Source organism: Anas acuta, chromosome Z (genome assembly GCF_963932015.1).
Source record: "Anas acuta chromosome Z, bAnaAcu1.1, whole genome shotgun sequence".
In the NCBI taxonomy this organism is placed as follows: Eukaryota; Metazoa; Chordata; class Aves; order Anseriformes; family Anatidae; genus Anas; species Anas acuta.
The window spans coordinates 31,098,373-31,122,045 of NC_089017.1; the positions used below are offsets into that span (position 1 = coordinate 31,098,373).

The 23,673-nt window shown below is 39.2% G+C and overlaps 1 protein-coding gene and 1 non-coding gene across 2 annotated transcripts; both read right to left on the reverse strand.

Annotated features, from left to right (window-relative positions):
• Window positions 1–7,036: 7,036 nt before the first annotated feature.
• HAUS6 (HAUS augmin like complex subunit 6) lies at window positions 7,037–23,563 on the reverse strand. Its single transcript, XM_068665888.1, has 17 exons — window positions 23,313–23,563; window positions 23,033–23,128; window positions 22,369–22,447; window positions 21,248–21,380; window positions 20,521–20,668; window positions 19,205–19,270; window positions 19,032–19,083; window positions 18,665–18,832; window positions 17,990–18,171; window positions 17,284–17,413; window positions 16,597–16,693; window positions 16,056–16,149; window positions 14,561–14,624; window positions 13,750–13,920; window positions 11,867–12,002; window positions 10,500–11,489; window positions 7,037–9,001 (listed from the first exon to the last, which is right to left on the reverse strand). Exons 1-17 carry the CDS (start codon window positions 23,546–23,548, stop codon window positions 8,940–8,942), a joined length of 2,904 nt encoding a protein of 967 aa, XP_068521989.1. The 5' UTR covers window positions 23,549–23,563; the 3' UTR covers window positions 7,037–8,939.
• On the reverse strand, window positions 14,694–14,823 carry LOC137848709 (small Cajal body-specific RNA 8). Its single transcript, XR_011091484.1, has one exon. It is a non-coding gene; the product is annotated as a small Cajal body-specific RNA 8 (non-coding RNA).
• Window positions 23,564–23,673: the final 110 nt, after the last annotated feature.

Genomic DNA, 23,673 nt, shown 5'->3' on the forward strand with positions numbered 1-23,673 from the left:
ACTTTTCATAGAGCAGAAGAGCTCTCAATTCCCATGCATAAAAGATCAAGCAGAGAAGGCAGGAAACCAGCATGGCTGAACAAGGACCTTCTGGTCCAAACTGAAGAATAAGAAGGAAATGCACAGGCAGTGGGTGCAGGGATCTGTGGCCTGGGAAGAGTAGAGGGACACCACATGCACACATAGGAATGAGATCAGGAAATCATTGGTACAGTTAGAGCTGAATGTAGCAAGTGTTGCAAAGAATAATAATAAGTGATTCTACACACACATTAGCCAGAAAAATCTAGAGAGTGTACCTCCTCTGACAAATAAAATGGGAGAAATGATGAAAACAGACAGGGAGAAGGTCAAGGTACTCAACATTTTTGTCTCAGCCTTCACTGGCAAATCACTCTCCGCACATCTTTCAAGTCCCTGAACCTTAAGGCAAGGACTGTCAGAGCAAAGTCCCTCCCACTGTAAGTGAAGAGAGAGTTCAAGTCCACCTGATGAACCTGAACTTACATAACGCTATGGGGCCTGATGACGTGCATCCCATGGGCCTGAGAGAACTGGCTAATGGAGTTGCCAAGCCATTCTCCGCTGTATCTGAAAAGTCCTGGCAGTCAGACAAAGTCTCCAGTGTCTGGCAGAAAGGAAACATAATTCCCATTTTTAAAAGGGGTAGAAAAGAAGAACCTGGAAACTACGGACCAGTGAGCATCACCTCTGTGCCTGGGGAGATCATGGAACAGATCCTCCCCAAAACCATATAAAGACATATGGAAGACAAGGAGATGATTCAGGACAACCAACGTGGACTCATCAAGGACAACTCAATGCCTGACCAATCTAGTGGCCTCCTGTGATGGAGTGGCTACATCACTGGACAAGAGACAAGCAGCTGATATCATCTACCTGGACTTCTGTAAGGCCTCTGATATGGTCCCATACAAGACCCTTTTCTCTAAATCAGAGAGAGAGGGATTTGAAGGGTAAATCACAGAATCAGAATCACAGAATTTCTAGGATATGGAAGAGACCTCAAGATCATCGAGTCCAACCTCTAACCTAACACTAACAGTACCCACTAAACCATATCCCTAAGCTCTACATCTAAACGTCTTTTAAAGACTTCCAGGGATGGTGACTCCACCACCTCCCTGGGCAGCCTGTTCCAATGCCTCACAACCCTTTCAGTAAAGAAGTTCTTCCTAACATCCAACCTAAAACTCCCCTGGCGCAACTTAAGCCCATTCCCCCTCGTCCTGTCACCAGGCACGTGGGAGAACAGGCCAACCCCCACCTCGCTACAGCCTCCTTTAAGGTATCTGTAGAGAGCGATAAGGTCGCCCCTGAGCCTCCTCTTCTCCAGGCTGAACAAGCCCAGCTCCCTCAGCCGCTCCTCATAGGACTTGTTCTCCAGGCCCCTCACTAAAACTAATTATTAAATAATTATTAATTAAATAATCATTAAATAATTGTTAAATAATTATTAAATAATTATTAATTATTAAAACTAAACTATTTTATGGATAAGAAATTGGCCAGATGGACACATCCAAAGAGTTGTGGTCAGTGGCTCATGTCCAGGTGGAGATCAGTGATGAGCAGGTGTTCCTCAGGAGTCTGTATTGGGACTGGTGCTATTTAATGTCTTTATCAATGACATAGACAGTAGGATCAAGTGCACCCTCAGCAAGTTTGCAGACAACGCTAACCTTAGAGGTACAGCTGAAAAAACAGAAGGAAGGAAATGCCATCCAGAGGGGCCTGGACAGGCTTGAGAAATGAGCCCATATGAAGTTCAATAAGGCCAAGTGCAAGGTGCTGCACCTAGGTCAGGTCAGTCCCAAATATCGGTACCAACTGGGTGATGGATGGATTGAGAGTAAGTCTGTGCAGAAGAATCTGGCAGTAGTGGTGGATGGAAAATCAGACATGAGCTGGCAGTGTGTACATGCAGCCCAGAAAACCAACCGTATCCTGGGCTTCATCAAAAGCAGCATGGCCAGCAGGGTGAGGGAGGTGATTCTCTTTCTCCCTCTGCTCTCATAAGACCACACCTAGAGTCCTGTGTTCAGTGCTGGGGTCCCTAATATAAAAGAGCATGGACCCATTACAGTAGCTCGAGAGGAGGGTCATGACTAGAGGGCTGGAGCACCTCTTCTTTGAAGACAGTCTGAGGGAATTGGGGCTGTTCAGCCCGGAGAAGAGAAGGCTCCAGGGAGACCCCATAATGGCCTTTCAATACTTAAACAGGGCTTATAATAAAAGGAGAGAGAGACTTTTTACATAGGCATGTAGTGAATGGACAAGGGATAATATTTTAAACTGAAAAAGGATAGATTTAGATTAGATGTTAGGAGGAAGGTCTTTACTGCGAGGGTGATGAGGCCCTGGCACAGGCTGCCCACAGAAGCTGTGGATGCCCCATCCCTGGAGGTGTTCAAGGCCAGGCTGGATGGGGCTTTGAGCAACCTGGTCTGGTGGGAGGTGTCCCTGCCCATGGCAGGGAGCTTAGGCAAGATGGTCTTAAAGGTTTCTTCCAACCCAAACTATTTTATGATTTTATAAATATTTACTACAATAAAGATTAATTTGTGGCTACAGAATGAAAAAAAAAAAAAAAATGTTTCTCTGGCTAACATAGCTTATTTTCCACTAAAGATACCACAAAACATCTGTCAGAGCTGCTGAACTCCACAGTTTTAATCAATATTTACATAGGCTTCTCCATGCAAACAGGAATTACTTCTCTATCATACAATATCAGTTCCAGTTCTTTTTCCAACTTTGCTGCCTTTCTCACAGAAAATGTACATCCAAACCTAACTGAAGTTTATTGCCAAGCAAATTAATTCTAACAGAATGAAACATTTTCCTGAACTGAAAGGCAATATGCAATAAATACAAACTAATTTAAGCATCAGCTCCTCCTACTTTTATTTTTCTCCCAAACTAAATGCTATTGAGAGGCTGACAAGTGAAAGTCTGTCATTGATGTTTAGCCGATGACTTGAAGAGTACTGCAAGCCAGCAGACAGACAGACCTACAAAGCCACAAAATTGCTTGATATGCAGTGCTTTGCAATGTCCATTTTCACGCTGTCAGCTATGGCAAACTATTCAGTTCCAAATATTTAGAACATGTTGCAAAATTTATCAAGCAATAAGCATCAGGAAAGTTTGTGACTAACATCAGCCTGCTGCCATCTTCTGGTGAAAATCAGGACATGGAAGAACCACAGGAAAAACCAATCGGTTCTTGCTTGCTCCCATTATCTTGAGATTTTATCTTACAGTCAGCAGATGGTATGTATGACTCACGCAGCAGTATAACTTTGAGAGAAACAAGCTAATTAAAATTGTCTCTTGAGGGATCACAAATAACGATCTCACAGGGAGTAACGATCATTTTCACAAATCTCCTTTCTCTGACCCTTTACCATACCTAGAGTAATGGAACAGTTGTGCAGAGGAACAAGACAGCTTCAGCAGTAAGTACTACTGCTATTTACTACTGCTATTCTATCCGAAGAAATGGACCAGTCCAACAGTAAAAAACACCTCAAGAGCCATCTACATGTATTTACATGCACTGGATATAGGGGAGAAAAAATAATCTCCTATTGCTCTTCTAATATTCTCTAATTCTCCTAAAATCAGGACAGATGGAATTTGATACTAAGTAGGTAAAGCAAGGTTATGTTAACCAAGCCAGGTCTGCAAGAGTATAAGCAGGTGCCCTTCCAGTGATGTCTCCTATCACTTTGTTTTAATTCTTGCCTGTTCTTTGGATTGAGTGTGTGCAGCTGTGAAACGGATTTGAGAAACCTCCATGTGGTGACTCCACAGGGAAATCCAGGATTCACAGCCCCAGGTCACTTCTTTCTAAATATGCAATGAAAAGCAGTCATTTCTTCATGATAGAACCAAACCGATGGAGAAGCAAGACAGAGGAGAAAGCTGTTGAAGGGGCACTGTGACATTTGCTGTGATGCTTGGGATATCTAGCAGAACGATGACAACTTGCAAACCTTTAGCCCTTTTATTCCAACCACAACTAGCTCTTGAACTGAAGTTGCCTCACATGTCAAACTATAATTTAGGGAAACACTATTTCAAATATTTAGACCAACACTCTTGAAGTAAGATTACTCATACAGCACGTCTGCTACAGGTCAAGTGAGTGTCAGCTATTGTCAGAGGCACAAAATGCAGGTCTGCAAATTATTCCATCAGACCATGTAACAAAAAGGCATATGCACTGTTGCAGAAGGCCACAAGGCTCACAAAAATGCACTACTCATACACAGTACAGCCACTGTTTTCCTGAAGGAAATACATACCTGCACTCACAAACAAGCTTCACCAGAGCCTGAAAAGCAAAGAAAGAATTCTACCAAGGAAACTGAAAACGGATTGAAGGTCACAAGTGCCCTGCTGACATTAGAAACACAACACATGTACCAGTACATATCTTCAAAACTCCACCAAGAGCAGTTATGTGTGCTGTCATAACCCTGGCCTGGTTTCAATAGAAAGACCCCATCATTTTTGACTGCTGTCTTCCGTAAGAAGGTATAGTTAGTTGTTCCATGACCCACGAAAATATGTAGATTTTGAAGCAACTTAATTAAGCTTTTTTGTTTGTTGGTTTGTTTCTTGCTAGTCTACCTTCATTTTAACCTATTTAATACTTTCAGACTTTAATGTTTTATTGTTTTCCAGAATTGCATACTGCTATAATGTCATGTTGAGGCCTTTAAAAGAAGATATCTCAGAATGTCTAACATCACAAAAAAAAAAAAAAACTCTTCGAGATACATTTGCTTTACCACTCAGTTTAAAAAAAAAAAATTGAAATGACATAAAATATTAATTTCGCACTCCTACCTTTTCAAAAATGAAGAAAATGCTGACAAACTGATAAACTATAAACCCTTAATGAAATCTGGATTTTCTGGTAATTAGCACTTCCCTTGTTTGAGAAACAATGGCTATAGACATATGTTGAATAAAGCTTACTCAGCTGAAAATACATTCTTCTTTGATTAAATCTTGAAAGGTAACTTGAAGAGACAACTACCAGCATTGCCACAGAGATTGTTCTTCCTACTGCAGAAAACCTGCCTGGAAAACCGGCATAGCTGGTCAAGCCCCAGGAAATGACTCTTGCCTTGCACAAATGATTTGCATTTTAGTTCAATATCAACAGCTTTGATTTTCTATAAATGGCTGTTGATACTCCATGAATGCCTGTGTTAAACAGTGAGAGTGTGACCCTTAAATCTGTCTCAGCCTTGGTCCCTGCTGAAGACCAGCCTTCAGCTATCCCATGACTGACATTAGCAGGTAAGTCCAGGGCAAGGAAGATTTACCTCTGATGGAGGAGGATCACGTCAGGAAACTTTACACAAACTGGACACATCTGGATCCATAGAACCTGATGGAGCACCCAGTCCGTGAAGCACCCAGAAGTGCTAGGAGAGCTCACGCATGTCCTTTTGAGGCCACTCTCAGTTAACATTGTAAGGCTGTGGCAACCAGAATCACAGAATTGTAGGGGTTGGAAGGACCTCAAGAGATCATCACGTTCAACCCCCAAAGAAGAGGCTCCTCAGGATGGGTGGAGGGAACAACTGTCATTACCTTCTTTAAGGCCAAGAGCAGGAAACACAGGCCAGTCAGCCTCAACATCAACCAGTGTAGATGGCACAGCAAACAATGCTGGAAAACCAATGCCAGGCATGAGAAGGACAAGAATGTAATTTGGAGATGACAGCGTGGATAATGAAGGGAATGTCAGGGTTAAATCAATCTGACAGCTTTCTGTAATGAGAAGACTGGCTTGGTGGATGAGAGGAAAGCAGTGGATGTTGCTTACCTCAACCTCAGGGAGGCTTTTGACATTGTGTCCCTTAATGTTCTCACAAACAAACTGGTGAAGCATGGACTAGGTAAGCAGACAGGATGATGGACTGAATAATGGCTGAGCTGCCTGAGATGATCTACACTGCAAAATTCACAATCAAGCACTTTGATAGAAGTTACTACCAGGAATTTTGATTTAGTCCTTCCATTACCACAAACTGAGATCTAAACATTATTTCCATCTCATAAGAGCATGTAATGCAATGTGGAACCAGGACAGCTATAAGCAAACCTGTTCCAAGGAGAAGGGAAATAGGTATTTTTCACAGTTTACCTAATGATCTTTGATTATCTGCACAGCACTGCTCCCACATAAGTGTACAGCTTTCTAGGTTATTCTGAATCACATTAGTAACACACAGCCCACTTCTTTTTTTTCCTCACAGGCTACTTTAGCTACCATCTACCTGATTTGCAATAGCTACCAGTTGTGTCCTGTCATTTCTTTTCATTTAAGTATTGTCTGCAGGAGCTACAGCATAGACAACACCAGTCCTATTTGGATTTAAAACATCTATCTTTCACACTTTAACACCTTTAATTAGTTTTTATTTATTTATTTATTTATTAAGGATACTATGTAAATAAGCTATTTAACCAATTAAAGATGTCCACACACAAACTCAAATGATGTAATTGTGTCCTTGGCTCCTGTGTTGCTTTCCACTAAATATAAACAACTTCTTGCAGCTTTGCCTGCCTAGTTTTCATAATTGCTTACTACTAAAATGCTTGCAGCTGGAAGAGACATCAAAGCAGCCAGAACAAACATATATGATATGGATTAGATCCACTTCATGGGGATGTCTCTGCCTACATGTGAATGTATCAGAAACCACTGTTCGTGACACAGAAAAGCACCACCAGATATGGTACATGACCTAGAACTATTGATATACCCAGAACAGGAACAGAAATACATGTATACCATAACCCTCTGCATTTCTGCTTTATGCCAACTCAACAGAGTTCCCCAGCTGTACTCATAATGAACAATAATGCATACCAGGCTGATGTGAACTCTGTGTGGGCATCTTTCGCTTTTTCGTGTCTTCATAATTTAACAATTTTAAAGCAAACTAAGGCAACAGTCAAAGATATTTTTTTCTACCTAATCATAATTTTACTTTTAACCTGCAAGTATGGGAGAATAGATCGTATGCCAGAAGGCGTAAAGTTCATTACTACTTTCAAGAAAAGAGCTTGCGTACACTCACAAGAATTACACTTAACAAAACTACTAATGCATCCTGCTATTTTCAGTTGTCTCTTCTATTTGTAAACTCTCACCCTGTGTCTTTCCCAGAATTTCAATGTTTACAGAGTAAGTATCACTTTGTATCAAAGACAGTAACACCTACTCAAAAGCAGGTTTGTGGACAAAGTTTAAAGCTCTCCTAGAGAGGCAATCTGCTTACATAAGCCAAAATGGGAAGTCTCTCTGACATGTCTACTCTTATGACAAAACCAAGAACCATACCATTCAATAGGCACTATGTGGAAAAAAGTCATTAGTGTTTTAAAACTGCTCTAAAATACCTTTATTTCTAATTTTCCATATGCAACTTATAGCAGTCAAAAACATCTGCAGCCCTAAGGAGCAATGCAGCTTGCTAGCCAAGGAACTACTACGCCAAACTCCTTCCCCCAGCCTCTTTTACATACCCGCAGGAGCACAGCTGACAAACGCATTTCTTCAAGGATGCAACCTCATGTAAAGGCACAGGAGACATGGGAGGCATGTTTGCTAAGAAAAACGGTTACAGACCAGGTAATGCTCTATAGTGGAAAAATCTCTTTAGCAGCAGCAGTCCCTGGAGACAGTGATATCAGAAAAGAATCTGGGAACCTCCAGAAGCATCATGAGAGCACATGACGATGGTACAGACTGTACTGACAGAGCACATCCCAGCTCACCAGCTCCTTTCCTGGCCTGGTGGCGTCCTGACCAGAGCTCTGTGGGCCCTGCTTTCAAGGCCCTCCTGATCAGGGCACTACTCCTTGGGACAGTCACCTGGGAAGCCTTTGTGAAGTCACCAGCACCAGGCTGTAGAGCATAGTTCTGCAAGGAACACAGCTCTGTGTATTCCAGACAGCCCACAGATACTGTCTGAGCTTCCAGTTCTCCCTTTGTTTGACCATGACCAACACGGAAATGGAGTATTATGAAGTATTCCCGCCTTAGCTGTTCTGCTGCTAGTGCTTTGGTACAAGAACAAAGTAGCTTTAACGAGTTTGCTGTCAGCAGCCACTTTGTAACTTCCACAACTGGCCACATATATCTCTTTTTATTAAACCTGTCAAATTCTGCTTTAAAAGGAAAATGTCACATATAGGTTGAGATTCTTCAAAATACTGTAAACTATAAGGTTAGGGATCAGTACTCCTACAGTACGTAGTTTACATGGCAGAATTTGAACTTTAACAATTTTTCCCCCTATTTTATATATTGTCAGTTAACTACATCACAGTCATAAACATGCATTTATACATTATAATATACATACTTACATAAATTTATTAAAGAGCATCTACTATTCAAAAATAATTTTTTGTTTGTGTTAATAAAGTGGAGTCAAGTTCCTCTTATCAACTGGGAAAACTGATGGCAATACTTGACTAGACGTTTCAAAAGGAGAGGAGAATCATATGAAGAGAGAGCAAAAAATACATATTTTGGAAAATAAAGCAGAATTTAATAATAAGTGAAAATTTCATTACTTCTCACTTCAGTTTTTGTTTTACTATTTTCTACAATTATGTCATGCCCATACCATCTGCTATTTTTAAAACTGTGTTTACAAAATATATCATTTTGTACATAGCTGATAGACTGTTCACAGAATACAGAAGTGGATTACATGGAATTGGAGGAAGGCAACTGATGCTTGAACAAGCGGTTTGGAATATAGGCTTAGCAAGAAATAAAAGGACCACAACTTCTCATCTGGGTAGTGTTTGGAGAAGATACTACAATCACAAGTGCAACATAATTATAATACTATGGTTATGCCTATCCTCTACAAATTCTGTCCTGAAGATGATTCCTGTGTGTGCAGCTTCTCATTCAACTGCTCTTCACCTAGAATAAAAAACATTAGTTAACATCATGTGATATTCAATTAACTGGCAGAAATACTGTTCCAGAAATATCTGGCATATATTAAAAGAAAACATATGAAATGTTATTTCTAATTTTGTTAGTTGTTTCTGGTCTGATAAAATTATCTGCTACCCGTATAGCCACAAATTTAAGCAAAAGCTAAGTTACTTCATTGCACCTGTACAGCAGAATTAAGAGGAAAATAGATAGCACAAGCATTCATGTTCCATTTCAAGAGAATGCTTGGAAGCCTTGCTCAAGTTGCCTCCTATACTGGCAGTAGCCTAGTCCAAAATATCTTCTATTGTACCCTTTGATAAAGAAAATTAAAAAAAGGCACAGTCATTCTCACAATCAACTTCCGTCACAGCCTCACCTGCTCTTTTCACAAAATAATACACTAAAACAACACTAATTAAGTGTTAAGTTCTGTACTACAGCACTGGGGTAAAAGACTACGCACCTTAGAAAGCCAAAGTTATTTTTCAGAGCTGTAACCAGCAGACTCACAGCAGCAGAATTTTATTTCTCTTACTCCAGGTGAGGTTACTGTAAAGCAGAACTATGCAATCTAACCTTACAAATAACCTTACAAGTAAATTTACAAATGAGTCATGCATACAGTAAGCTTTCCTTCTCAAGCACTACTTGAAAAAGCATCACAAACTTTGTTTGATAATTTAAACTGGCAATCCATAGAAAAACACAAATCTCACTCATCCTTCAGATTAACCTGTTCTGCTGAACTCCTAGCATGCCACTAAAAACACAGCTTTTGCTGAAACAACCTTCTGTATAGCTATTACTGGCTCATCTTCATTTATGTATATGAAAGTTAACCTTCGATTTAGTAAAGCACTGCAACAATGGTCAAACAAAGAGGACACTACACTGGAAGCACAGGGGACAGGCTGGAATGCAGTAGAGAATCACAGAATGGTTTGAGTTGGAAGAGTCTTTAAAGATCACCTGATTCCACCCCCTCCGCCATAAACACGGACACCTCCCACTAGACCAGGTTGCTCAAAGCCCCATCTAGCCTAGCCTTGAACACTTCCAGGGATGGGGTTACTTCCTAATAAAAAGTATACCAGTATTATAGACTGTGAACCAAAAAAGTTCCAGTTACCTACAGTGCATTTCTAGATAGCCACATTTGCTCAGAGTAAACATTATTTCATATCAACTTCATGAATTCTCTAAATTTAACTTCAAATTCGGCTGTAGATTTCCTTAGAAAGCCAAACAGTAACTTCTCTCCTACTTGCAAGATGCTGGTAAAACTAGAGAAAGGAAGCCTGCTTGCTTTGTTATTGTCTCATCTTCCATAAGGAATACATGTAAGCATACAAATAATCTTTCATCCCACACTTCCCTATCAAGGTTCAGCTGTTCAGAGTAGGACACCTATGGCAGTGTATCTGGAGTCAAAATGGACAACACCTTGTTACTTTAGCACAAATACATGGACACTTACCCTTCAGTTTACGTACTAAGTCTGATGAGATTTTGTGTATCTTTGATGCCATTTCCTCCAGATCTTGAGTGAACATCAGCAAAGGTGACAGGGAATTATTTCCTTTGGGAAAAGATAATGGTGATGGTGCCTTGGTAAACTCTTCATCCAAAGTGAATAGATCCCTAGTGCTGCATAAGTCATCTCTTTCTTTTTCTGGTCTAAGATTTAGGTCTGATATGTAACTTACAGATTCATCTCCAGCATGTGTCTGATGCAGTTTCTCTCTATTTCCAGATGCATTTTCCTTCAGCATTTCGTATCTGCTGACCAGAGACAGTCGATCTATATTTAATTCTTCAACACAGCCTTTAATTTTTGTACTACCTGGTACATCCTTGCTGTTCAATACATCACAATCAGACTCCGAGCTTGTAGACTTATTAGGATCTATGCTATCAAATTCTTTTGGAAGAGTCTCATGAAGTATTCCTGCCTCAGTTACTTCACAGCTGTCAGACATCAACACTGAAGGTGCATCCCACTGCAGAATTCTATCCACTAGGGAATCCCAAAGTCGGTTTGAGGGTACAGTATTTATTCTACTATTGCGTTCTGAAAAAGTATCTGGAGTATTTATGCTGTTTTCTACATCTAGAGAAGCAGGTTCTTCTGTCTTGTCTACAGAAATTCTGCTCAAAACAGTGCGCTCTAATTCCTGTTCTTTATCGCCTTCATTCTCTTGTACTCCAGATGTTTCCCAAACTGGACATCCACTGATATTACTTTTCCTCATCTGGTTCTGAGCTTTAAATTCTGTCAAAGTAGAATCAAAGTCAAATACAGGAGATGCAGAGGTAGACCTGACTAAAGTAGTATCTGTTTCATTCTGCACAGTAGTACTAGCATCCATTGGAGATTCTTCTGTCATGACTTCAGCTGGGGCCAGCTCTACGTCTGGTGAATCGTCAGTCTCAATAGCTTTTCTCCATGAGCTTCTGATTTCAGTAACTAAATGAAACAAACACAGGTAAAATTTAAGTTCTTTCATACTCCTCATCAGTATATTTCTCTTCTGTCACTTTAGTAATATAAGCAATCCAGAAAAGAGGATGTAATAACTGCTTTATACTGCTTAATGCTAGTTTTCCCAGCCATTTGCCCCCCAACAGAAAGCGGACTCCACATACAGGGAACATGCACATTAAAGCAAATTTAGTGTGTTCATTAGTCATAGTACACTGTTACACAAAGAGGAGCCAGTTAGGATAACATGCAGCTTCACTAAGTGAATTATTCTTTTCTTCTTGTGTGGTATCTACAATTCAATGAACTAATCACATTTCCAATCAGTGACAGAGTATTATAAAAGCAGGGTTTAGACTTACGCAGATTTTCAGGAGTTCGGGGAATTTGTTGCCTTGTCAAAAATGGGTTAAAAGCTTGTGAGCTAATGAGATCTTCTAATGTTATTCCTTTTCCTCCACCACTCTGAGGTGACTCAGATGTCACAGTTTTTGCAACCTGTAGGATGTTAGAAAAGAGCAAAATCTGAGAAAATAAAATTGTAACTTCTTTGTTTCTGCCAGCCTATGGACCCAAGCAAATTCCATTCTCCAAATATTCTGAACAATCTGGAACCTCTTGACTTGTCTGCAATTTACTGTATGGGTTTAAAAATGAGCACAGCGACCTACAAACATAAAATTAAGATGCAGGAGTGAAATTAGAACTTGATCTGAAGCTCCCTGGTCATCTATGAATCCATCTTAAAAATAAGAAAGTGTGCTCAGCAGATATTTGAGACACTGGTCAAGAATAGTACAAGAATGAAGATGAGAGCTACATTTCCAACAACATGACATTTTAGCAGATGACAGCAAACTGTGCCCTTTCAGTGAAAGATGCAATTTACTTTCCAAATCAAGCTATGGTAAATGTAATAAGTTTTCTAAAGGAATGCCTTATTTAAATAAGGCATAATATTTAAATCTTAACTAAAATATCTAAAACAAAAAGGTTAAATCCTTGCCTAGAAACCCCAAGCTTGTTAAATATTTAGCTCATAGAATTTCATAAACAAAAAGGACTGCTAAATTCTAAATATATGCAGTCATTTGTAGATTTAAAATATGAAAGGTGGTAAAAATGCCATGATTCTACTGAAAGCATTATTCACTTCTCAATAGCTGTACTGGATCCAGCTGGGATGGAGTTAACTTTCCCTGCAGCAGTCCATACAATACTGTGCTCTACAACTGTAGCTAGAACAGCAGTGGTATCACACCAGTGCTGTGTCTGCTGCTGAGTAGTGCTGGCACAGCATCAGGACTGCCTCTAACCCCAACAAGAGCCAGCAGGATGGAGTTCAGCAAAAGGTGAGGAAGGAACATCACCAAGGCAACTGACCTAAACCAACCAAAGTGATATGATACCATATGATGACACACTCAGCAATAAAAATAAATAAATAAATAGATTTGCTTTAATTTAATGGTGTTGTCCATTTTGACTCCAGATATACTGCCATAGGTGTCCTACTCTACAACAGCTGAACCTTGATAGGGAAGTGTGGGATGAAAGATTATTTGTATGCTTACATGTATTTCTTATGGAAGACGAGACAATAACAAAGCAAAAAAAATAAATAAAATAAATAAATAAATAAAGGTGGAAAAAGAAAGAAGAGGGGACAGGTGGGCTCTCGTAAAAACGTCTGTTTTTACACGTGTGCTACACGTATTAAGGCCCTGCTTCAAGGACATGGTCAAGCATTGCTTGTTGGTGGGAAGGAGACAGCAATTTATTTCCTCCACACTTCCACACAGCCTTTGCCTGTAGTTTTTTTTTCCTCCCTTTTGCCCTTTCCCTTTTTTCCCTTTAGTTATATTATTTAATTAATAACATTTTTTCCTTAATAATTATTTTTAATTAAATTATCCTTATCTCAACCCATGAGTTGTTTCTTCCCTTTTCTTCTTCCCCTCCTTTTCTGAGGAGGGGGAGTGAGAGAGCGCTTGTGGTGGAGTTCAGCTGCCTAGGAAGGTAAAACCACCACAATGGCTTAAAAGGATAATTGCTGAAGTGCTATGCTTTCAGGTTTAGTTAACTGGGTGGTCACTCCTAAAATTTGGTGGTTACTACTTAACAGAAAAAAATCTGTTTATATAAACAGATTAGAAGATATATTTATGATAACATTGGTGATTTGTTCTCTGAACTTAACGGCCATTTATGTAAAATAAATAAATAAATCACAGTTTTTCCTAACCTCTTCTGCCAGTTCCTCTGTGGCTTTCTTAAGAAGGTCTTCCTTTTGGACAGCAGACCTTGTGCAGGTAACTGTATTCTCCTCAGCTGAAATGATGAGGTCCTCCATCTCCTCTGAGATCTTTGGAGTGACGGGTTTTTCTTTCCCATTGTAAGTTTCAGTATGGAAGTCCTAGAGGAATACACAGGAATTATTAGAAGTTTTAAATTCAAGTGTCAGAAAACTAGCATGAAGGAGATGCTGTGCAAATTCTGAGAGCAATAGCTTCTCTGTTATGTCAACAAAAATATCGCAAAGTCTAAAATTCTCATTACAAGCCATTTTGACACTCACTGTATTTTTAAAGAAGCAGGACAAATATAGCGGCTACAATAAACTATTGTACAGAACACATCTCATCACCTGCAACTACCTTTAACACACTGCAGTGAACAATTGTATAATGGTCAGTTGCACATCCAAGTTGCCTGTAGGCCCCATTATACCCCTTAATTTCACACACAGCTTAAAGGAACCAGTCTGACCATTGTTCATATAAAAAAACTGTTTCAGCTGGCAGGGAATCGTTGACAAATGGTATGTTGTGCTAGAAGTCAGCAGCAAGTGCCCGTATTTCTTATTCTCCTTTCCTAGTGCTTACAGAAGTTTGTGGGAGTTACCTTTCACTGTCTGTGATCCATTCAGAAATGTAGTTACATGATTTAAAAAAAAAAAAAAAAAACATGCTAAGTCTAGGCTTCAATCAATGCAAAACAGCAAATACTATAGAAGTTTAACTTCTTTGACATTTAGGACAATACTGAAGAATAACCTTTTCAATTAACATGTCTTTGCTTTCAGATGCTTCTGACAAGTCCAAAGATACTGAAGAGATCCTAAAAGAAAAATACTATTTTAGAAAAATAAATAAATGGCATGCAAGTCTTAGTAAAATGTCATCATACACTTGTGCACCCCGTATCTGTCCGTTACGATTTCTCTCAATTCGTCCCGGTCATCAGAAGGCAACTTTACTATAGGGAGAACATGTGACAATTAGAGCAGATTCAGCCCTACTTGTGTATCAGCCTCCCAAACTTTATAATTATAAAATTCTTTTACTTGATTGCCACATAGAAAAATAAGGGTTTTTGCAATATGTTTTGCAAACAAGTCTTCTACATTCTGCTATCAAAGATAACTGGAAAGTCTTCTGCAGACCTGATAATGTATTTTTCCCTAGATCTTCTTCCTCCAAATCCCTCTGATATCCACAGATCTGTTTGAAAGCAAACTCATAAATATTTAAATACACATCATCTGGCTACAAATACTCAAGTCTTACCAGTTCGAATGACTGTAGTGTTAATGGCAACACTCCACAAACTGATGTACAGCCATCATTAGTTAAGAATGATAGCAAAATTAGTTAAGAAATGGCAACTTTAACTCACTTGTGGCTATCTTTACAATCACAAATAAACAAAAAAAAAACATGCTGTATCAAGTCAGTGACAGAAATACAGGATTTAACTGTCAACTACTTGGACAACTTTTGAGATTTATATGCAAACACAGCTACTGATGACTAAGTACAGGACAGCTTATTTTGCTAACCCCCTCTCTCTTCTATTAGGCAACTTGCAACTATCTGTAGGATTTTTATCCTGAAACATCATTATTCAAAAGGGCATTAAACTTTCCTGCACTTAAATGGCAGGTCAAAACCTTTCATAATGCTGTATATAGTACTACAGTCTTGTGTTTTACTCTTTTGTTGGAACTGTAATAACAGAAGTGACAATGTGATTTTAGAAGACTTGTGAGAAAAGCCCCATTCATAAAGCATCAGCACAATAGTTTTGCTCAAGTCTGGTGTTTCTGTTTGGTTTTCTTTGGAGTTTTCTTTTGTTGTTGTTTTGTTTTTTTCTTTACACACAAAACCAGGGATGTGTGAATATCTGTGCTCTTGGCCTCAGGCAATAACAACTATGCACTGGCTATCTCATCTCAGCCTCAGAAAGACAGTTTTCCATTTTTTCCCCTCTGTCTCTTGAAACTTAAATAAATGTTGTTAAAAAGTTGAAGCTAAAAACTTGCAACTCCACTGCCGCACATTGTATCTGGCAGAAGCCAGTTGGTCCCTCTGTCTCCAGATGGAGAAAGCCACAGTTACTCTAGGACCATCTTGCCCAATTCGGTAGTTCTGACATGTAAGGAGTGGGCTAATGAAATATATTCCTCTGATGCTTACAAATAAGTTTCTCTGATTTCCACTGCCTTTCCCCCTCCCCCCCCCCCAATCGATTTCTCATTGAAGTCATTACCATCTTGTTGGTTGTAGTGTTGAATTATCCATCATACTTCCCGAGGTCTCTTCATCTTTCTGGTAATTTTTCTCACAAACGGAGTCATAAATATCTATAAAGTAAGTCGAAGTTTTAGTATTGCTTCTTTTGTTTTGCTATCATTCAGGCTTCCCAGGTGATAAAAGCGACTCAGATCACCTCTGTACAATATTCACTGGATGGAATTCATTAACACTTCAAGCAAATTCATAACCAGTGCAGGCAAATCTTAAATCCTTTTGCATGGGAACCACCTGCAGCCACAAATGCCACTAACAGCCCATGCCTATTTTTGTTGTTCCTGAATGCATGTTCCAGAGACAGGATTCTATCTGCTCCCCTGCACATGTTAATGAAGATGAAAAAAGGTTAGGCAATTGTGACGAGTGTTCATTCAGGACCAGGTTATCAAAGACTGTCAAAGAGACTTGCAAACAAAAGTAGGAAGTCTTCCAGACTCAAAGGAACTTCTAACAATTGTGGGGGGAAGAGCGAAAAGAAGCTCCTCTAGTCCACATACCTAAAAGCGGTATTTCAAGTTGAAATGAGACTGTATCGTTATAAGCTTCTTCTGCAGGATGAACAAAGCATGACACAGCTTCTAATAAATCAAGATCCTATCAAAAGAAAAAAAAAATACAAGCAAGCTGAGTAAAAGTGTGTAACATCAGCAATTAACACATAGTTATTTACAATAGCTTTTCTTCAAAGCAGCACCCAGACCCATCATGAAACTTTTGCTGTCTCTGCTGTGTGCCTAGGCAAGGGTATAATCTTGAATCTCTGTAGAAATAGGAGTGTCTGAATGAAATTGTTGGTCATAGAGCACCTTAAAGGGGAAAATCACAACTCTGCAGCACTTGAAAGCTCTATTTTAAGAGAAGAGGGAAAAAAACAAAATAAAAAAAAAACAGTATTAACCCTTATTTATGCTGATCTACTGTCCTGACAAAGTAGTTCCACTCCCCATCTCAATTGAAGACACCAGCTGTCTTTAAGTTAAGTGCATCTTCTTTGCAAAGAAGAAAAACTAATTCATAAAGCAATTTCTGCTACTCTGTACTATCTAATCCACTAACCTTATATACAAAGCTTAACAGAGCTATACAGCATTCTGTTGCAATAAAACACACCAACTTGGATGTATATCCCTTCCCATCTTCACTCTTTTTCTTTCCCAGAATCAGATAAACTGAACACTACTTACTGGATCCTGACCTCTCTTTAAAGAATAAGGACACTGGTCAAGATGGCTTTTCCACTTCATTTCCAGCTCCTTCTGTTTTCCAGAAATCAATTCTCTCAATGACTTACAATGCTGCTCTTCTATTTTTTGCCTATAACATGAGCATGTAAAATGAACATTTGTTGTTGGAGATGAAAATTCTGCTTAAGAAATGGAGCATATCACATGTTCCCCTCATGCTGCAAAACCTTTGATATGCAGGAACTTATTCATGCATTTGCTCTTGAACAAAAAATAAATAAAATTCACAATCTAAAAATCAGCTGCTAGATTGTCCTTGTGCTTCTTTACAGTAGAATTAGAAAAACCATGCAAAATACATACAAACCCTGAAATACAAGCTTAAGCTTTCCCTAAGCCAGTTTCAGATCAAGTTTTAAAATCTCAGAACTAATTATGTAATAGGAAAAAGCAGATCATCTAACAAACCAGATCTCCAAGAACAAACCCTAAAATATCCATGAAGTAAGGGCAAGAGAATGAAGCTACCTAGTGAAGAATTACAGAAAGATTGGACAATCAAGACAAAGGTGAATTTGTCATAGGCAGAGGGGGGAAAAAAATACAACTAACATTCTCACTATAAACAATAATTTTAGAAAAGGTTTTAAGATAGGAAGACATAATCTTCAAACTAAAGATCAAGACAAAAATTCCAGACAGTTACCTCACTGCTTTCAAGTTCAATAGTATTTTATTTTGGAATTCACTCGTATTCTTGATGTCCGGGAAATGTTTTGATTCAAATTGACAACGTTCATCTCTTAAGATCCTCAGGGCTCCATTTAATAACTGAATGACTGTTAAAAAATTCAGATTTTCACCTTCATATAAATTTCCTGTACACACCTTGAAATATTCCAAAAGAGAAAATGTATACGTGAATAATCACAACACATCAATATCAGAAAGTTGTCTTCTATATTCAGAGCAAACACACAATGTTCCAGTTTGCAGTTTGAATTCATTCCTGTTTGCTAGATTTAAGCTTCAGAGTGGTTTTCCTGATTAGCATCATCTGCTTGAAGACAAGCTAAAAAGCATTACAAACTAAGAATGCTTCAACTAATGGGGTATTCTTTTTAAACACTGCCTCAAAAGATGGTGCAGGCCTAAACAGCACATATACTGCACATTAGAAATGAAATCCATTAGGAATGATAGTTCAAATGTCAAGTTTTATAATGTCTGACCAATTTTAATTCAAGTGGTCATCAGGCAGATATAACAATGCAGTTACTTAAAAGTTCATAATTTAAGCACCACCAATACAGAACAGCAGCATAATCACAACAAACTTTTACATACTTTTTTTTAGGACAAAAGGACAAAAATCACTTACTTCATGGATTTCACTTTCCACTCTGTCAGCCAACAGCTGTGGAACATTGACATTAGTTCCAGTTAAAGTGTACAGATCAACACGCCCTTCAATTACAGAGTCTACGATTTCAATTTCCTTTTTCAGAGATGTAAGAGTGTCCATTACAAATGTCCACATACTGCGGACCTTAATAGGCAAGAAGGACAAAAATACTACATTAACATTTTTGCTGAAATACTATAATGACATAATATCGAAACAGGGTAGGAGCAGATGAAAGGGCTAGCATTATCACAGGCAGACAATCAGCAATATCAGTATCTGAGAGCAAGTGTTGTAAAAATGTTAGAAATACAGTAAACTGCCACAGATTAAGGATACTCACCTTTTGAATTCTCTCTGTTTTATCATTTTTGTTTTTGCCATTGAGCCTCATCCTATGTGCACATGCAAGACAAAAGTTAAGCGGACTACAATAAAATTATGGTTCATAACATTCTTTAGAACTAAGAAATTCATTTTATATATGCTAGCTTAGTACCAAGGAAAAGTACTTACTTCAACAACTGTTGCTGATGGTATGCATATTCAGATTTTGTCTGTTTTATTTCTTTAATTAAAAGCCTAAGGAACAAAAATCAACAGTCATCAGATTTTTTTTAATTTAGTTTTTCTCTGCTACTCTCAGAATTTCTTACAATCACTATGTGATTACACGTATTCTTTCCAAACCTGCATACCGGATCAGTTTTAGAACAACGCAAACATGGATACACAAGTTCCTTACCATGACACTGTAGAGAAAATAACACTGTACAGCCTGAAAAGCCACTAAGGTATTTGTAAATTTAGCTGTAACATATTCTATTGCAATGGCATGGCTTTTATTAGACGCAAATACATTAATGAAGTTACTACTTACTACAATACTCAGCATCATTCCTATTCAGCACACCCACTAACTGCATTACCAAGTAATCTTCAGTGCAGTCAAAATGTTGCCGAGATTGCTCACACATCACTGCATTGCTTTTCCAGCAAATATCAGGGTATGTTGAAGTCACTAGTAAGAATTAGGACGTGAAAGCCTGAAATGTGTTTGATTTGCTTAAAGAAACAAACTTTCCCTGATCAACTTTTCATCAGCTTTCCCTGATTGAGGGGTGTGTAGCAGATACACATCACATGCCTTAGTGGCAATGCCTCTGATTTTTGATCCAAAGTCATGAAACAGACTGATCCCATTTTACACAGCTAAGTTCCGTGCAGTGAAACTGCTCTTTTACCTACACTGCATCCCCTCCTCCTTTTCTGCTCTTTTCTAAATAGCTTGCAACTGCCCGCTACAGTACCCCGTCAGGTGAAGTATCCTACCCAAGTTCTGTAAATTCCAATGATAAGTAACTATGTAACTGCACAGAGTTCCAGTTATTCTAGTTTCCCAAACTGGAAGTGATTTTCATAAACAAGAATAATAAAGAAAAAGCATAAATTAGGTGAAATAATTAAGGGCTATACAAATAAAACGTGTCCCATACTGATAAAGCAAAGACCAAATATTTCATACTGAGACAGTTTTATTCTACAATATGATCCTTAAAACATTAAGAAATCATAGTGCCATCTATGCAAAATGCCTGGATCGTTTTTAGTGCCCAGGTAATCCTATCTTCCATAGCACCTCCTAACTAAAAAACTGATTTATTCCAAACTGTAAAACAGTTAATTAAAGGAGGCAAAGGGGGAGAAAAATACAACATTCAGCAAAACTCACAAAGAAAATCAGATGCATTCTGCTCAAATCCTTTTAAAAACACATGCAAAAAAAGTCAAGTTTTAAGAAAATACTCGATTTCTTTAAATATATTACTTACTGTGATTTTTTGTTATATTCTCGAATAATAACATCCTTCTTTTGCAAGATTCGCAGGAGCTTATTACGTGCCACATTACATCTTGCTTTTGCCTTGCGCATATCCTCAGGAATTAAGTTTACAGCTTCAGTAGAAGATGTATCGCTGCCTAAGTGAAAGTTAGTAATTGAGGTATATCATTCACTTTTAGCAAATAGACAACTTCCTGTTCTACCTAGTTTTAATTAAGAGAATCACAAACAAGGTTGCCCATTTTACCTGGACTAAAGTATTCAGTATACTATCTTTTTTTTGCCAGTTCTTTCTGTTGCATACATTCTCACTCCTTCACTCTCACCCACTTACCCCATTCTTTATGTCACCAAAACAACATTAAAAGCCTAGAACAGACAGTCCTGATCTTTCAGAATTCCTCATGTTGTGAAAAAGAGCATAGGCTGAAAAGAATACTTTTCAACTGAACCACTGCGTGCCTGCACAGAAAACCCACCTCCACATTACATAGACACACTTAGGAACAAGACCTGTAAAACAACAGCAAGCAAAACAATCCGCATTGTTCTACCAGCAATAGCTTTATGCTAGTGCACAGCAACCCTGTTAAAAACTTTGAACTGAGCAACCAACACTGACATAACTTAAAGCTCTTGGCATATGTTAGAGCACTTCACAGATTCACCATCAAACCAGACAAGTGAAATAATATTATTATTCTGTTATAGCTTACCTGCAGAGTTCTTTTTCAGGTTCTTAATCATTACATATCTTGCAAACCGATACATTAGGTGAATAAATTTAGAACCAGCAGGAGAAAGAAATGAAGAAGTCACAATTGGAGGAAGATAGTTTTTGCTTTCATTCTTGAACAAGTGAAAAAGATTTAAACACAAAATTAGACTAAGGAATAAAACCTAAACAACAGCCATTAAACATTTTGCTGAGTGTTTCATGCAGCCTACTTGTTAGAAAGTCCAATGCAAAGCTAATTTACCTTGCCACTATCATTGACGCTCTTTCTAGCCCAAGAAAGAGACTGACACTTTTTGAACATTCTACCATCACCCCTAGTTCCGTACATAAAAAACAGTTCTGAGGCAATGACTGAAATCAGTGTTAGATAAATATTAAAAACTTCTGCTCTCCTCACTCCTAAACGTAATCCTTTACCTTTCATATTTTCTACTGAGGTCATTAATCAGTGTATTTTGTCACACTTTTATCTTGCTCAAAGATTTTGTATGGTTGGCTTTCACCTTGTCAAAAAAAAAAGTGCTCTGGTAGCTTAGAGATCTAGAAATCAGATCTTTATTAAAACAAATGGAGCATGAAAAGGCATAGTAATCAAGCCATTTTGTCTTTTTCCATTTAGAAAGCCTACCTTAAACTTTATTCTCTTTTCCCCAGAAAGAAAGATTAACATTAAAAGTTTTTCATGTATCTGAAACAACTTTCACAATAATAAATACTCTCTCATTTAATTTAAGCAATTATCTCCCACATCGAAGCAATTATTCTCAATGACGGAAGAAATCTCACACTGACTTAGATGACACTGGTGGGGCCCTTCCAAACCAGGATACTCTACAATTCTGTGACTTCTGTGTAACAAAATATCATAATCCAAAAGCAATACAGAACAGTTTTCTGATCCACGATTAAGACTTTGTTACCTATGCTCCACCAATTTTTTTTTAAGAAGTCTATCATCAGCTCTGTAAAAAAAGGTGTAAGATGAAACCTATTTGTCTAGTAAAGCAACTTTATTTAAAACTCAAATATGTTCTCAAAACAAAAGAATGACGTCACAGAAACCAGCAACATATCAATTCCAACTCTCGTAGTACTTACTGCGATATCTTTTAGCCATGAACAACATTGCTTCCTAAATTCAGTATCTCTGGTTATTTGTTCTGGTAACAAACAATCCCTTTTCCATGCAAAAAGTGCAGAGGAGAGAAGAGAGGGAAAAAAAAAAAGCAACTTCAAAACATACCCAAATACTCAGTTACATAATTAACCACTACAACATCTAAACTAAGAGAAAGTTTTCTTAGTGATGTCTCCTGAAGAACTCAGAGAATATGGTAATACTGACTATGAGAAGCATAGCTACAAGTCTGTTAAATAGCTAGAAGGTCTTCTTGCTTAAAAAGTTAACTTAAAAGTTAATTACAGACTACTTCAGAGACAAATTTTTCTGCATTTCTTTTTAACTCAGCAAGTGGAAAAGCAGCCTCAGAACTTAAAATTTTCTTAACAGTGGTTCTCCTCCAGCCATTTCTTTAAAATGTATGATAAGATAGTTCGGCTGTTGTGAGAATACATTAAGATAGGGTTCTCACAACATCGAAGATTGAGGCAGGTATTCAAAAAAGGGAGAAGTCACACAATGTTTGGTCAGGGAAATGAACAGAAGAGACAGATTATTTCACAGCTAGGAAAAAAAAAAGTACTGCTTGGGGGTTGGGGGCCCACCCTTTGGCTTCAGGGCGGCACAAACCCGCAGGCTCACCTGAACACTTTGGCTGCGCGCACTGGATCCAGCTTGCTGAACAGGAACTGGGCGACGACGTGGAAGGCAGCCGCGTTGGGCGCATCGAACATGGACCTGGCGAGCACACACACACTGCGTGGGGCACGGCCGGGATCAGGGGCCCGGGCAGCGTTTCCACCGGCCCCTGAGGGTTAACGCGGGCCGAACACCGCCTTACAAAGCCCTCAGGGCGCGCTGCCCGCGCCGCAGAAGCCCCCCGGCCACCCCCCACCCCCCGTCCCCCGCCGCCCCCGCTCACACTCCCAGGTGCAGCTCCCTGTCCAAGGACTTCTCCGCAGCCTGCGGGTCAAAGCCGAGCGCCAGCAGGCAGAACCAGAGGTGCCTTCGCTTCCAGTCCGCGGCCTTGGCTGGAACTCCCGACGGCAACAGGCGCAGAGCGGCCGCCGCCGCCGCCACCTTCCCCTTCCCCTTCCCCTTCTCTTTCCCCGTCCCCGTCCCCGTCCCCCTCCCCAGCGGCCCCCACCGGGCCGCCATTTTCCTCCTCCCGCCAAAACCACGCTCCCGCCGCGCGCCGCGCCGCGCCGCGCCGCACCTCCCCGCCGCGTTCTGATTGGCCGCGCTCTCGGCGCGCTGCCCGCTGGGAAGTGTAGTCCGGGAGG

Bases quoted from the DNA above. Each gene is read 5' to 3' on its own strand.
- HAUS6 (XM_068665888.1), bottom strand. From the start codon at position 23,548: ATGGCGGCCCGGTGGGGGCCGCTGGGGAGGGGGACGGGGACGGGGACG. The intron at 21,381-22,368 runs GTAAGTACTACG...CACTTGTTCAAG, and splicing joins CATGGCTAAAAGATATCGCA to AATGAAAGCAAAAACTATCT. The intron at 19,271-20,520 runs GTAAGTAATATA...TTTGTTCCTTAG, and splicing joins GAATATAACAAAAAATCACA to GCTTTTAATTAAAGAAATAA.